Genomic DNA, 16,364 nt, shown 5'->3' on the forward strand with positions numbered 1-16,364 from the left:
GGACAAGTGATGTAATGCTGCATTTCTCCAAATCTGTTCAGATGAAGAAACAAACATCTAGAATGGGCTAAAGGTGAGTACATGTTCAGCATATTTTCATTTTTGGGTAAATGCATAGCAGAAATGACCATAACAGTTCTTAAAATGTCTCTGTTTGGTGTTCATTCAGCCAATATGTTATCTTCTTGGTGAACATATTTTCAGTGCTCCTTTCAGTGTTGTTAGACACATCTACTGATGTCCTCCTCCAGCCCAGGAGGGATCATGATGGCTATATGACATTTCAGCATGGAGCAAGTCTTCTTCACGGTCAAGGATATTCTGGGAAGGATATTACCGCTAGAGTGACCTGAGCCTTTACATTGGAGCAGTTTGATGTCTGTGGTCAGAAGGGGAACATCCTCAATCAAAACCACAGTGAGACATCGCTGGCTCACCCGTCACGCTGCAGAGCCCCGTCAACAGTGAACACGTGCACATGTGCTCTTTCACAGCGCACAAAATATCCAATCTCAGCATGGAGACTTCCCTAGTTCAATTATCGGACCTGCTGTTCAATGCAACAAGCTGGTTATTTCATCACAAAACCCCTTCAGCAGGCTGCTCAGAAGCTCTGGCTCGATCCAGAACTACAGAGCCACATAATGGTCAGTAAAATAATGTAGCAAAAACGATTAAAACAAATTAACTACATGTTTGTTTCAGCTTTTAGGAAATTAAATATCTCAATGTGTACACAGTTCAATAGTTTGGATTTTTTTTTTTTTTTTTTTTTTTTTTTAGGTTGCAATCAAGCAAAAAATACAGCAAAAAGAGTACTTTTTAGAAATATTACAATGTAAAATTAATGTTGCCTATTGTTGCAAGTCACAAAACAATAAAGTATTCTGAAACATGATGGTTTAAAAACATAATGGACGAATAAAGTGCATTAAAATTACTTTTTACAAACACACAGCTTTTCACTTCACAAGACATTAAATGCTGGACTGGAGTCATGTGGATTATTGTGATGTTTTTATCAGCTGTTCAGACTTTCGTTCTGACGGCACCCATTCACTGCAAAGAAGTGATGTGATGCTAATATTTCTCCTAAATAAACTCATCTACATCTTGGATGACCTGAGGGTGAATACATTTGAAGTGATTTTTTGGGTGAACTCTCCAACCCCCATAAACTGCTTAAAACCATCCAATCGGACTGAAACCGCTAAACACATGGGTAATCCGTGTCATCATTAAATAAGCACTGCTGTGTGTATATAAAAACCTGGTTCCATTAACGGTTATTAACACAACTGAAGCACTTTGGGGTTTTAAACTGCTGAATAAATTAGGATGTCATCAAAAGTTAATGAGCATTGGGAGTGAGGGGCAGATTTAGTTTAACCTAGAAACACAAGCATCCTACCTTAACTCGATTGATTTTGACCCCACTCATGCTTCCACTGCGGTCAATGAGGAAGATGAATTCCCCCTGGATGCTCCGCAGGTCAGAGGTCGTTGAGCTGAGGTATGGGCAGAAGTTCAGCATGACCACTGGGTTGTGGAGGATGTCTTTATGGAGCCTTTTCCGAATGATGTCCACCTACACACCACACACCAGCCAGTGAAAGAGCCATTACCGAAGGTGATAATAAAAAAAATGCTGGTGAATCTCTCAAAAACATGTCACATAAAAAAAATAAATATATATATATATATATATATATATATATATATATATATATTAGGGGTGTAACGGTTCACAAAATTCACGGTTCGGTTCGATACGATACACTGATGTCACGGTTCGGTTCGGTTCGGTACGTTTTAGATACAGCAAAATGTAAAAACATCTCAACTTTTCAGAATGCCGCAAGCGCACCGCGGGTCATGTGACAAGAACTAACCAATCAGCTTCATCCTTTCCCGTAACAACGTTGAAAACTCAGCCAAGATGAAGGAACAGCTGTTCACAGTTGTATATGGATTGCAATTTTGAAATAAATTTAGTAGCAGAGCTACTGCAAGCGATTTTTAGAGCTGCAAATCCATTTATCATTCGCTGAAATTTCCGCGTCTCATGGAGAGAGCACGTCATTGTTGCTTAGCAAAGACAGACGCCTCATGAGCGCTTCTGCCCGAGCGCTTTGGAAAGGAGGAGAAAGACGCGCTTAGCGTTTTCCACGCGTTTTTAGGCGCGATATGTGAACGGCCCCTAAGGCGCTCGCTCACTCAGCACGCACTGAAGGCTCGTTGCAAAATGTCTAATGCATTTAACAGACCAGAAATATAAGATCCTAAAATAACCAACAGGTCTGGTGTGGGTGCACTTTGGATTCCCTGTAAGCTATAATACCGGTGTCTAAATGCTGCAGGGATAGTTTGTTGCGTGCTTGTTTCTCATTTTTTTCGTCTTTTCCCAGATACTGACACAATAAGGTGATGTCAGCGTAAATGAGTTGACATGTTTCAAGTATTCCCGCTGGTGTTTTTTTTTTTTTTGTATTCCCGCTGGTGTACCCTGTCATGTTGCAGATGCGACATACCGTTGTTTTTTTATCCACCACTCTCTTGCCATCACCATTATAGCTTAAAGGGAATCCAAAGTGCACCCAAACACCAGACCTGTTGGTTACTGGAGGATCTTCTCATTTCTAGTCTGTTAAACACATTGGCCATTTTGCAACGAGCCTTCAGCGCGTACTGAGTGAGCGAGCGCCTGACTGAGTAGCCTAACATAAACATATAAGTTGGTGTTTTTTTCTTCTTCGGGAGTGTCAGGGGCGTTGCCTGTTACGTCGTTTGGGTTATTGGGCTACCTTGTTGAACGCATATCATTATATTTCTCTGTTTTTTTTTTTTTTTGTTTTTTTTTTAATATAATGAATTAGTCCAACGAACCGTTCGGTATACATAATGCGTACCGAACCGAAAGCGTCGTACCGAACGGTTCAATACGAATACGCGTATCGTTACACCCCTAATATATATATATATATATATATATATATATATATATATATATTTTATAAAGAAAATAAAGCATTTTTTCCGAACATTAAGAGATGTTTTTTATTTTATTTAAAATAACAAAGTACAGCAAATATGACTTTTAGAACTGAAAGATATTATATATAACTTTTTATAACAGTATACTTTATAGATAGCAATGAATATGATGGCAATTTGATGGAATAATGCGTCGTCAAAATCTAAAATAGTAAATTTTGGCCTATTTTACATATTACTATATACTCACAATAAAAAAAAATCTGTATACAAAGATAATAATATGCAAAAAAATATTAATAAAATATATAATAAATATAAACTTTCTAAAGTATATTTTATTTGTGTATATGTTTGTGCGTGTGTTTGTAAAAGCTTTTGTGTTTTTATTTATATCTAAAAATGACTGTGTGTGTGTGTGTGTGTGTATATGTGTGTATATATATATATATATATATATATATATATATATATATATATATATATATATATATATATATATATATATATATATTTATAAATATACATTTGTGCAAAAATGCACTCCAAATATTAGTATTGTATATATTAATGACATAATTTATATGTACAAAAATTATCATTTAGATATAACTTTTATTGAGATGACCCAGGAAAGAAAGAACAGGAAAATAAATAAAGAAGAAATAAACCCTTCACAAAGAATGTGGATGATAATAACCTGGAGGTTGTGGATGCAAACTGTTCAGTGAAAGGGTAAGAGTTCGTTGTAAGATGGGAAGTGTGTGTGCAATGTTTCAAATCCTGTGCACTTGACAGAGTTCAAGCTCACCTGAGGGACGCCAATTAGCCTTACTGTGAACTGCTCTGAAGAAAGAATCTCAAATGAGTGATGTTTCTCAACCACTTTACATCATGGTTCAATTTGTTAGCTCACTCTACATTAAATGACTTTTCTCAGAAATCTGCTGTCTCCCTGGCTCGCTCTGCTGGAAATAGCTTTCTTCTACATACACACGTCTTACATCAACAGTCTTGTACAAAACTGAGCACAAATATTGTCTTTTCTATTCTATTTTCCAAATTCAGATTCAAATCTCCTTTTGTGTTCAGTAACACATAAATGATCATTTTCATTTCCGTTATTCAGTGTCATTCTGCTCAAGTCAGCAAATGACTGATAGAGCTTGATATTCATAAGCACGTGATACTATGAGCCAAGATCATCATTTAGAAAATCTTTAATGGTTTACAGATTCCCCTCTCCTCATCTAAAGATTTAATTAAAGGAGCACACACCCCAAAGGAGGTGAAGTTAACTCTTATTTCGCTACACGGTAGGTAGAAACACTATGGACTCAGCCGAAGACCTTTGATGGTTTCCATAGAAACATCTCTTCACTGCAGATGATTTTAGGGCTGAATGTTCTCTCCCTCCTGTTGAGGAAAAGCACTCACTTAAAGATGCAATTGAAGCTTTGCGCTGCTAAGAAGCATGGATCTGTGCAGATATTCCTACTTAATGTAACTACCTCCTGAAGCGACAATTAGCAAGAATAGGCAACAGATTTTGCATTAAATAGGTAACTTTACAAAATTTGATTTCACACTAGATTTTCAGTATGAGTGTCATTAGGCTTAATCTAACAGCTTAGTGTTAGAAACCCTGAATATTTGAGAGAGTGACTGGATTCACAGACAAAGAAGTGCACGGAAAAGTTCAGAAAGAATATATAAACTACCATTTAAAACTTTGCGGTCAGTAAAATTTATAAAAATAAAAATAAAAAAAGAATGCATTAAAGTTATCAGTAATGACAATATAACAGATTAAGATTCTTTTTTATGAAATGATTTTCTTCACTGACAAGAAGTTCTAAAAAGTGAGACAACCATAGTTTTTTTGAACAAGGAAACCACAGTTCTTTTTTACATTCATAATATTACAATATATTTTTCTTAAAAGAACACTGTTCTTTTGAACTTTCTATAAAAAATATACTTCTGAAAATTCAGCATTGCATGACAATAAAAAATAACATTTAAAATGTATTTAAAAAAGAAAGATGTTATTTTAAATTGTAATAATATTTAACAATATTACCGTTTTTTTTTAGTTTTTTGTATTTTTTTTACTGTATTTATGATCAAACAAATTAGCAAAACAAACAAAACTTGTAAACAACCCCAACATTTTGAATTGTTCAAATGTATAATAAAAAATTATAATTACTGAAAAAAAATAAAATAAATAAATATACACACAGACACACACATTCAATAAATAAATACAAAAACAATATTTTTTAAATTAGACACAATTTACTGAATTTGACTGGATGGAAATAATTCAATCACAGTTTTATCATTTTTTTCTAGGTTTATGTATCTAAAAGAACTGTGGTTTCCTTGTTAAAAAAACTATGGTTGTCCCTTAACACTTTTAAGAACTTCTTGTCAGTGAACAAAATCATTCCATAAAAAATCTTAATCTGTTATATTACGTGCTGGTTTGCTTATGAACTTCTCAGTCACAAAAACACATCTTGAGCACATTATTTCAAACAATCACCACTTTCTCTGCAGTTTATGATCCTGGCAGCAAAATAATATTTTTGCTAGACTTGACCAATAATACGTAGTGTGAAAAAGTAGCACAAGACGAAAGCGTCATAGTGTTGTACTACTTGTTTTGATATTTTTCATCCTTGTCCAGCCCACGCCATCTGTATTTATGTCTGTTTTCTGTATTCCCTCATTCACAGTCTCACTCACAGTCTTTTCATTACTGCAGTCCTTCTTCGTGGCCTTTATATAGTCGCTCCTTCCTTTCAGATGCTCATCGTATTCCTCCGGCGTCATGTCTCCGTCTTCGATGAGAACGTGTGGCAGATGGGGCTCTACACAAAGAAAAGAAGAATTACTATCTCTGCGCAGCATTAAAACCTCTCCATGTGGAGGCACAACAGTGAATTATGACAGCAGACAATGAGATGCATTACTGCCAGACATGAAGGACTCCCACAGTGGTGGTATTTCTTCAAAACAGCCGCTGTATTAGACACAGTGTGCGTTGGCACCATCAATACGGCTGAACGTTTGCCCCTTTGCCTCGGCTCCCTTATCAATTCAATTGCACAATACTGGCCTCGGGTCACCTGCATAGTGAGGCAATCTTATGCGGCAGCTTATGAGGCATCGAGGGATTCATTTATGCCTCTCAGACGCCGGTGGAGGTCGAGGTGCATGATGGGGTGGCTGAAGAAATATAGAGCTCAACTAAATAGTGCTTGTAGAGCGAGAAATGATGTTATATGGCTGTGGACCCGGGAATGATGTTTCAATAGCCTATGATTTAATAAACCAACTCTTGTTTGAACAAGCTTCCAGGCACATGGAGAGATCAGCACTGGCTTGTTCTGAAAAGCCGACTCTATTGTCCAGTTAGCACGGGTCAGAGTGGCTGTGAACTTGTTTGCCTGTCCATGTGGGGACCAAATCGCTTGACAAAAACAGCATTGTTGCGAAGATTCACAAAGACAACATACGTGTTTAATTATTTATTTATTTTTGCATATTTACTGCATGTCATATGAACAACCAGTCAGACCTACTCTGATTTAAAGGGATACTCCACCCCAAAATGATTTTTTTTCATCAATCACTTACCCCCATGTGGTTCCAAACCAGTAAAAGCTTAGTTCGTCTTCGGAACATAATTCAAACTTTTTTGAAGAAAACCGGGAGGCCTTATGAAGCGATAAGAATAATTTTTGTATTCTAAGTATGCTCTTCTGTATCAGCCACGCCACAAGGATGCGCTGTTTTCTTTCAAATAAAAGCTAAATCAAAAATCTAAGCATTTTCTCTTCTTGTCTTTCATATTCTTATATATATAAAACCTGACTATGTGTTCTGTAGACTAACTGAGACTTGTCATGACACTTGTATACTGTTGTTGTTGTCTTGTTGATCTGATTGCTTCTATTGCTTCTATTGTTCTCATTTGTAAGCTTTTATGGGTTTGGAATGACACGGGGGTAAGTGATTGATGACAAAAATTTAATTTTGGGGTGGAGTATCGCTTTAAGTCTCAAAGTTACTGTAGCTGTAAAAAAAATTTTTTACTTACACTTTTGATTCACTAAAAGAGCCAGCTTATAAGAGGAACCACATTACACTGGTTGCGTTGTCTGTTTTTATTCACTAAAAACAACCAACTCAGATTATATTGTTTATGAATGAGACTACTGTAGTTGCACTGTACTGTGTTCAATATGATTCACTAAAAGAACTGGATCATAAGAGTCATTTGTTCTGAAACCAGACTACACTGGTTATGCTGTGTGTTTATGATTCACTAAATAAAAAGAGCCACTCATTCTGTTTGCTCTAAAATAAAATTTGATTTAACACAAAGAACCAATCATAAGAGTCATTTGCTCAGGAATTGGACTACACTGGTTGCGCTGTATGTTTCTGATTCACTAAAAGAACCATCTCACAATAATCATTCTTCGGGAGTCGGACTACACTGGTTGTGCTTTATGTTATCGATTCACTGAAAAATAATGGTGTCATAAGAGTCATTTGATCAGGAAATGGACTACACTAGCTAGGATGTATGTTTGTGATTCACTTAAAAAGGTTTATAAGACTCGTTCCTTCAGGAATCCGACTACACAATGTCTGATTCACTAAACCATTTTATGAGAGTAATTCGTTCGGAAGTTGGACCTCATTGGTTGTGCTGTACATTTTTGATTAAAAAGACTAAAAAGAACCAGTTTATAAGAATCATTTGTTGAGGAGTCTCAGTACATGGCTCACACTGCATGTTTTGATTTACTACAAAGAACGGGCTCGTCGTTGTTTCGTGCAGCATTTTCAGATCATGATAAACAGTATAATTATTGTAGTTATGTGTGCTACACACCACTAGGGTAGATCAGTATCTCCACAGGGCAGTCATAGGTGTAGTTGTCTGCCAGTGTGACCACAATGCTGGTGGCAGAGCGAGCCGAGGGGTCAGCGTCTGCACGGATGGCATGTGAGGGGCTTTCCAAACCTGCACAGAGAAACTTCTAAAGCATCTAAAATAAGCAGGAGCAACAGACGTTAGACCACATTTAAGGACTAAATCCTTCTGCAACTCCAGCAGGGACATGAACATATTACAGCAAGCTATCAACACATCAAACATCATTTGGGTACGAGTCCCAGCTAAAATAACAAGCATATACAGAATTTTGCAAATTTTGCACTTGGCAGGCACTTTTATCCAATGCAACCTTCAGTGCATATACTTGTTTTCAGTATGAAAAGTCAGCACCTCAAACTATTAACATATCAAACATAATTTAGGCAAGAAGCTTTGACTTCTGTATATTTGACATTTATACATTTACCAGACATTTTCATCCAAATAAATAATTACCGTTTACATGCGTTCATATTTATTTGTGTGTTCTCTGGAAGTAAAGCCCATGATCAGGGTTATAATATTAAATTCTTTCAAGTTCTCACGCATGAGGATTGAGGAACTGACCTGCCAGTAAATACGGTCCTCTGATCTCAAGATTGAAATTAAACTCATAGTCAATGGAGTTGATGGTCTCTTCCTCCAAAAGAGCAGACAAACACACACCAGAGGCCGTCTGCTCGTGGGTTCCCACTGAACAATGATGCTGATCCCTCCTGAGACAAATCAGCAGGTAGAGAGTCAAACTTCATTTTTACTGATATGATATGAAGTCAGTGGGGTCTGATGTTGTTTAATTTCCAATTCCCATGTTGTACATTTTGCTTGATGAACACATATGGGACAATATCTTGTAAGCTGAAAGCTACCAGGTTAAACAGATGGCAGTAAAATTCTGTATGCAAATAAATGCAAGAAGGAAGACGCGGTTCATATGCAAATATCAGAACAATGTCAGAAATGTCTTAATCTTGCATGTTATATGAACAACCAATCAGTATGTTTTTTGATTAATGAAAGGAGCTGGTTACACTGGTTGTCCTGTATGTTTTAGAGAGTTTTAGAACAGACACCAGAATGTTAGAAGATTAGAAATACAGTGTTTCTGTCTAAATACTATAATAACACTAATGAATCACACACACCTCCTAGCAGTGCTGGGTGAAAATGCCTGCTCCTCTTTGACAGAACGCTGGACTCTTGGAGAGCAGACGGGTGGTGAGGTCACCCGAATTCCCCCGTTAGGGAGTGTGCGGAGCTCAGAGGAGGTGCTGACCAGTATATTAATGGTCTCCAGAGGGGGAATGACCCCCAGACTGACCACCAGCACTGTCCTCCCCTGATCCTCATCCAAAACAATACGTCCTGCAGCAAGAGAATTCATCAGTTAAGCCTCTGAAAGTCAACTTCAACAACAACAACTAAAAAACTTAATAAGATGTGTTAAAGGAATAGTTCACCCAAAAATGTACATTTGTGTAACATTTACCAACATGTAGATGAGTTTGTTTCTTCGTTTGTTTCTTCGATTTGGAGAAATGTAGTATTAGATAACCTGCTAACCAATGCAATGAATGGGTGCCATCAGATGTTTTTATCAACTGTTCACTGCAGAACATCCATTGGAGAGCAAACGATGTAATGCTACATTGCTCCAAATCTGTTCTGATGAAGACAACTCTCGGATGGTGAGGGTAAGTAATTTTTCAGCAAATTTACATTTATGGGTAAACTATTTTTTAATTGGATTCAACAGACACCATGACAGGCCTTACGCTTAAGCTCTGATTCAGGGATTAGTTAAGTAAGATCTTTGATGAGCGTTATAAATGAGCATAAAAGCTTACCACCTCCGCTCTGTGGGGTTCCATTGGCATTGCAGCAATCAAAGCAACAGTCATCGATTTTCGTTTTATCTTTGACCTGCACGGTTATTATCTGACTGCCAATCATCGCTTCGAACCCAACCACCACGCTGCCTTCATCCAGAGGGTATAGAAAGATTCCTGCATGAATCACAGGATTACAGGCAAACACAATAGCGATAGGTGATCTTTCCACAAAGCTAATTTCGCACTTGACAGAAATTAAATCCTGCGTTTTAGTGCTTTCAGCATTGACCAATGCAGAATCCAATTTGGAGGAGTCGATACGACACCGGAGACCGTTGAGCAGCAATCTTCCGGTGACATTTCTAGACTTCACACAAATTTGGCAAAAGAAAGTGTTTCTCTTTCATTCGCATTATTTTGAAGTATTGCTGTGATTACAAAGGGTTTGATGCATTGCATCCCAAATTGCTTTTGAGGATAAGAACCACAATTGTGGTTTTTGTCAAAAGCTGAAGAGGAAAGTGCTTTTGGACAAAATCAATATTTTATGACAAATCTACAAAAAAAGATATGTACTGGGCCTAATGATGTAGCATCTTTTAAGATTATATTTAATTGGTGGATTCAATGACGTAGTGGCAAGGGCTAATGCTGAAGTTTAGATTCAATCAATACTATACCCCCCAAAAACATTTTGGTCTAAATTTAAGATTTCTGTATCTGAACTGCAACATTTTTAAGCACTTGGATTAAAGTTTTAACATAAACTCATAAACTTCATGTAATGCGTATTTGACAGCCGTGGCTTAGTTTATTAACTATTTGCATCTATTAATCTGTTCCTTGTGAAAACAATTGTTAAAAGCTGTATGGCTAGCTGTAGAAAAAGTAATAATCAACTAGTAAAAATGTAAAAGACATTTTAATAATGATAAATATATAGAATAAATCTGGTTATTGTGTATGACTGACAAATATGCATCACATAATGTTTAACAATTGGAAAACTGTGTAACCCAAATGGATGTAAATGACATAAATCTTAATTTTAGACCTACATCTTTTTATTATGTGACAGAAGATAGAATAGAAAGAGCCATTAACGACTTACATCATTTCAGAAAAATCTGAAGTAATGCGCCTATTAGACAGCATACTCACCCTCAATAGGGTGGTCTTCGATGTTTTCATAGGTCAAGGAGGCTGTCATTGCCAGGGTGTAACCCCTGACACAGGAAGTGATGTCTGAGATGCTGAGAGGCAGAGCACTCCATTTGCTTTTGTTGATCAGGCCCGGCATGATGGTGGTTCTGTCCAGTCCAAGTGAGAGGGGATGTTTCCCTAAAAACCCTAGATAACATTGATACCATGTATTATAGTATACCTCTGCAGAATGCCAATAAATAAATAAACAAATAAATACCTCTTAAGGGCCTATCTACATTTATTTATAGTTTTGGACACTCATTTATTTTTGTGAACAGTTTATAAATGTCCAGATAAAATATCTAAAGGAATTATTATTATTATTATTATTATTATTATTATTATTATTATTATTATTATTATTATTATTATTATTATTCATTGTGTTCTCTCATTTTAAGCAATAAAACAAGACATATATTGCGAATGTTAACAAATAAATAAATAAACATAATAAACTCATACAGTTTACTTCTTAACCATGTTTGTTTATTTATTGACATTCATATACATAGTGAACAATGTCCAGATTACAATGGCATAAAAACATGCATAAAAGACCTATTATTGTTATCATTTTATACTGCTTTTCTTGTTTAAGCATGAATCTAACCGAATTTTGTGGTGTTAGTTTAAAAAAAATCTCTAATGAAAAAAACTATATATTCTCTGAAAACAAGTCACATGCAGTATCATATGATATTTTGTTTCTCAAGTTAAATTGATCTTATTTTAAGGATGTTTATAAAAAAAAGTAATAATAATAAATAAATTAAGACAGACGTAACCACACGTGTAATTTATCACATAAACTTTGGACATGTTCAGCTAAGGTTTGACCAATGAAAATGGTCAAAATCTCATTTCGAACAGTATCTCTATTGTTTTATCATGTACAACCATATACAACCTGTGTGTGTTTGTGCACAAAAAGTGTGTTTGTGCAAATCTGTCCTTCAAATAAATGCCACCTGGTTTGTCATTTCATTTCTAATGCAGTGACATTCACAAATTTGAAGTGCGGCTTAAGTTTCCAGTGTTTCTGTGCCCGATGTAGCTCCACTCACATATTAACAACTCATTTATATTCACAGACATCGTACATCATAACTCATCACTGCCCTTATGCCTGTCGCATTAATTAAGAGGAGACAACAGCATTATCCTGATGTCACTCTGGTGTCCAAATGAAGACCTCGGATTGGTCCAACACCCCTCCCCCTCCCCCACAGGTCTGCTCCAGCAACATCAAAGGGAACAGAAACCTCTGGCACATCAAGCCAACAAGCCATGGGCGCTAACAGATGCAGTGCTGATGTCATGACCAGTCAGTTTTTATCTGAGCTCAGCGCACAGAACTTCAGACCACAGGAATACAAAACCAGAACAGTTTTATGATACAGATCAGCATCTGTGTCTCTCAGTTCCATTAATGATTCTTCCAGAAAAAGCTATTATCATGATGTAATACTCAAATTAACTGATTTTGCAGAGCACAAATGAAATCTCTTTAACTTTTCAATTGATTATCTTGGACAGTAATGGAATTGAAATGAAAATCTAATGCGTCACAGATTTCTCTCCTTAGAAAAAGACACCAGTGCTCTGAGTCTAGCATTTCACAAAACCTGATTTTACCAAGTGAGACATGTTCCTTGAACAACATTGTGATTAACCAATCAGATTTGAAGAACCAGTTTATAGATTTTGTTAAGTTTATGCTTAAAATCACTGTTTGGTGCTTGTACACCAGTGTCATTCATCTATCATTTCCTCTGATTTTAGGGATTACTCATGGTTAAGGTTAGGTTTAGGTGTAGGGATATGGTCAAGAACACATTTTTGTACACAAAATATGTTGACCTAGGAACACATCTAACTCAGCAAAATCAGGACGTGCTAGCATTTCAGAATTGATCTCTCTGAATTTCTTAAACTTTGCTCAGGTTTGCCAAAATGCCAGATCTCTTTAGCTCAGTATGAGTTTTTATCCACATTTGTTTCATAACTCTGTACTCATGTTAACAATTGTCTTGTTTGTATCTTTTTATTTCTACTAAGACATAAGAAGGCATATCTAAGATGTTGACAAATGCAGTAAATCATAACTGAAAACCCCATTAAGTTTCCTGAGGTTTGAAAAGGGACCTTCCGAACAATACAATTTTATGACGTATATATAAAGTATTGCAACTGTTTCTCCTAAACAGCAATGACAATAAAAGACTTCTGTTAAACCTGCTTCTCGGTTTTGTCTGAAAAACCACAAAAGAGTTTTGTAAAAGATCTAAAAAATGCCTCACACTGCTTAAGGTTTACAAAAAAATGAGATTTTATTATTTTCCTTGAGTTATACTGTAGAGTAATAGAAAATATTAGCTTATGATATAATAATATTATACACTATAAGAATAAAAGTGTGGGGTCGTAAGATTTATAATTTTGTAATACGTTTCTTATACTCAATAAGGCTGCACTGATTTAATAAAAAAAAAAAAAAAAGTATTCCTGTGATGCAAAGCTGAATTTTCAGCAGCCAATCTTCAGTGTCACATGATCCTTCAGAAATCATTAATATGCGGATTTGATGCTCAAGAAACAATTTGTGTTCTTACAAGCTTTGTTTAACATAAATGTACTTTATATTATTTTTGCCATCTCATTTGAATTAATTATAATGTAATAACATTATATCAGCTGTCAGCCACTTAAAAAATGGCATCAGGCATTGAAATGCCCATATCAGTTGACTATTGATGCTATTCATATGTCACTGTTTATTTTGTCTAATGAAGGAACACCTGTAATATGTTTCCCATCTATTTGCTATTAATCAGACAAACACAACCGAGAACTCCATTAAGTCTCTGAGTAATATCCAAGATAAAAAATAAAAAAAAGAAGAAAAGAACATGCAAACTGCATTATCATGCAGCTCACGGCAGATATCAATCCTCTGATTTTCATCAGACGACATGTTGGACTTCCACAGTGGGACAGTGTTTTGGAAATTGGACTTGATTCTCAGCCAATCTGGCCGAGATTTATGAGTAACTGTTCTCAGAGGACATATATGTTTGAGATTAAACAGATCCTCTTTATCACAGGACAGAAACAGACACTTTCATCAAGGTGTCCACATGGCCATTACTCTCTCAGACACAGAGGAACACCAACCCCTCTTTAATAGATTAGGGTTTGGCACGGTGCCGCGTGATGGGATGAGAGTGGACAGATGAGTGCAATAGATTTCCCTCCCATCACACACAGCAAACCGGTCAAACACTGCCATCATGTGTCCTGAGAGGAGCAGACTTTTCAGCACAAAGCAAAGGTGTCAGTATCATCTTTAAACATGACATAACACATCCTGAACTCATGCAGTTAACCAATTATATTAAAACCTTATTGAAAGTTTCTTATGCTCACCTAGGCTACGAGTATTTGATCAAAAATGTGACATATCATTTTAATTTAGAATAACTGTTTTTCATTGTAATACGTTTTAAGATGCAATTTATTCCTGTGATGCAAAGCTGAATTTTCAGCAGCCATTACTCCAGTCTTCAGAGTCACATGATCATTCAGAAATCATTCTAGTAAGCTGATTCGCCATTAAATAAACACATATAACATATACTGAAGTCATGTAGACAACCAATGGGGAAAAAAAACTCAAAAATAATAAACTAATATGTTCACCAAGGTTGTATTTATTTGATCAAAATTGTGAAATGTTCTTTTAATTTAAAAGAAGTGTTTTCTATAAGAATGTAATTTATTCCTGTGATGCAAAGCTGAATTTTCATCAGCCATTACTCCAGTCTTGTGTATCCTTCAGAAATCATTCTAATATGCCAGTTTGCTGCTAAATAAACATTAAGTACATATAATGAAGTATTGTAGGTAAACAATGATATCAAAACCGCACAAATTATCGTTTTAATATTTTAAATGACACCGGCAGAGCTGAAGGTGCCAGTAAAGGTCAAAATCTATTTCATTCTTAACAACAATATGATTTTGTTTGTCCTCAGCAAGGAATAAAAATGTAATTGTGGTCTTCTTTCATATTCTTCTTTCATTTTCATATTTCATATTCTATCCTAGGGGACCACAAATGAGATGAACACCAACCCCAGCCTCCCATCCATCCATCCATCCATCCTCTCCCCGAAGCAACAGAGTGTGAAGTCACTCCCAAAGACACAGTCAAATCACCCACACCACACACTCCACGGCTGCCACCACACACACTGTGGGAGACACGGCACAGAAACAACCACCTGTTGATCCCGCATCTCCACCAAACTGACTACAGATGCATCACTTATGGAAATCCCTCTTTGGTGATTTGGAAACACTTCCCAAATTCACCTTGAATCTAAAACAAAATATTTCCTCTCAATCCTTTGACTTTATTTCCTCATGCACTTTTCTCAAAGCAGAACTCTTACCTCACATCTGCAGCGCTCGCAATTCTTTCTAGACGTCTGATTTAGTGAGATCCAAAATATCATCAGGCTGCAACTCTGGAAAGCTCTCTGCCTCTTGGAGATGGACACAACAACTGAGCACAACCAAGAATGGGAGGGAGGTAGAGCAGTGAGAGAGAGAACGACAGATATAGAAGCAGCTGGATGAACGTTAATGCAGTCAATCAGCGCAGCAACATGTGGTTATGAAACGAGAGCTTGTCTGGTGCAACAGATGAACACGAACCCCACCAGCCCCCTGCCAATGCTCAGTTCTCCCCTCAGCATCTGTACCACCCACCTACCCACTCCCCCACCTCTCTGTCTCTCCGTAATCAGTGACGAGAGCCCATTCATGTATCCTATTTGACAGCCAGGGGTGCCACTGGCCGAAATGCAACACCATGCATGGGGGGAACAAAGAGAGGGTGAGAGATTATAGATCATGCAAAGGATTCAGATTGAGAATTTTGGTCTCAAGTCCTTTTCTTTAACCTTTATCCACCATGCTTGTCTTCCGATCATTCATGTTTCCCTCCAGTGACTGCTAAGCTCACTATCTTGATTTCAATAGGACAGGAATGCTTTTATTTATATTTTCTGAATGCATTTAATGGCCGTGGCGTGTGTGATTAATCTGGTTTTGCAGAGGATGTAACCATGACAATCAATATGGAGCCTCCAGGGCTTTTTAAAAGACAACAGGTTGGCTGGAGAAAGTGTGTGTGTGTGTGTGTGTGTTTAGTGATGTGCTGCCTTGGCTTAAACCTCAGCTTCTGTTTCTCAATTAAATTAACATGTGCTATTTACTGTCTCTCTTTCCCTCTTGCTCGCTCGCTCTCGGTGAATGTCTCTTATCTCATCTGCTGGGATTTACTGAGGGCTGCAGCAGTTGCT

General features: G+C 36.7%; 1 protein-coding gene across 1 annotated transcript in view; it reads right to left on the minus strand.

The window, feature by feature from the left end:
• The window catches only part of LOC127944360 (von Willebrand factor A domain-containing protein 5B1), a 32,148-nt gene extending 21,016 nt beyond the window's left edge, over positions 1–11,132 (minus strand). Inside the window, exons 1-7 of the mRNA XM_052540237.1 lie at positions 10,948–11,132; positions 9,802–9,960; positions 9,100–9,319; positions 8,522–8,670; positions 7,910–8,041; positions 5,749–5,873; positions 1,412–1,588 (exon numbers count right to left, since the gene is read on the minus strand). Of these exons, the coding sequence (XP_052396197.1) occupies positions 1,412–1,588; positions 5,749–5,873; positions 7,910–8,041; positions 8,522–8,670; positions 9,100–9,319; positions 9,802–9,960; positions 10,948–11,086 (1,101 nt within the window). The 5' untranslated portion in view covers positions 11,087–11,132. The remainder of the gene's footprint in view (positions 1–1,411; positions 1,589–5,748; positions 5,874–7,909; positions 8,042–8,521; positions 8,671–9,099; positions 9,320–9,801; positions 9,961–10,947) is intronic.
• Positions 11,133–16,364: the final 5,232 nt, after the last annotated feature.

The sequence above is a fragment of the Carassius gibelio genome, chromosome A23, assembly GCF_023724105.1.
Source record: "Carassius gibelio isolate Cgi1373 ecotype wild population from Czech Republic chromosome A23, carGib1.2-hapl.c, whole genome shotgun sequence".
In the NCBI taxonomy this organism is placed as follows: domain Eukaryota; kingdom Metazoa; phylum Chordata; class Actinopteri; order Cypriniformes; family Cyprinidae; genus Carassius; species Carassius gibelio.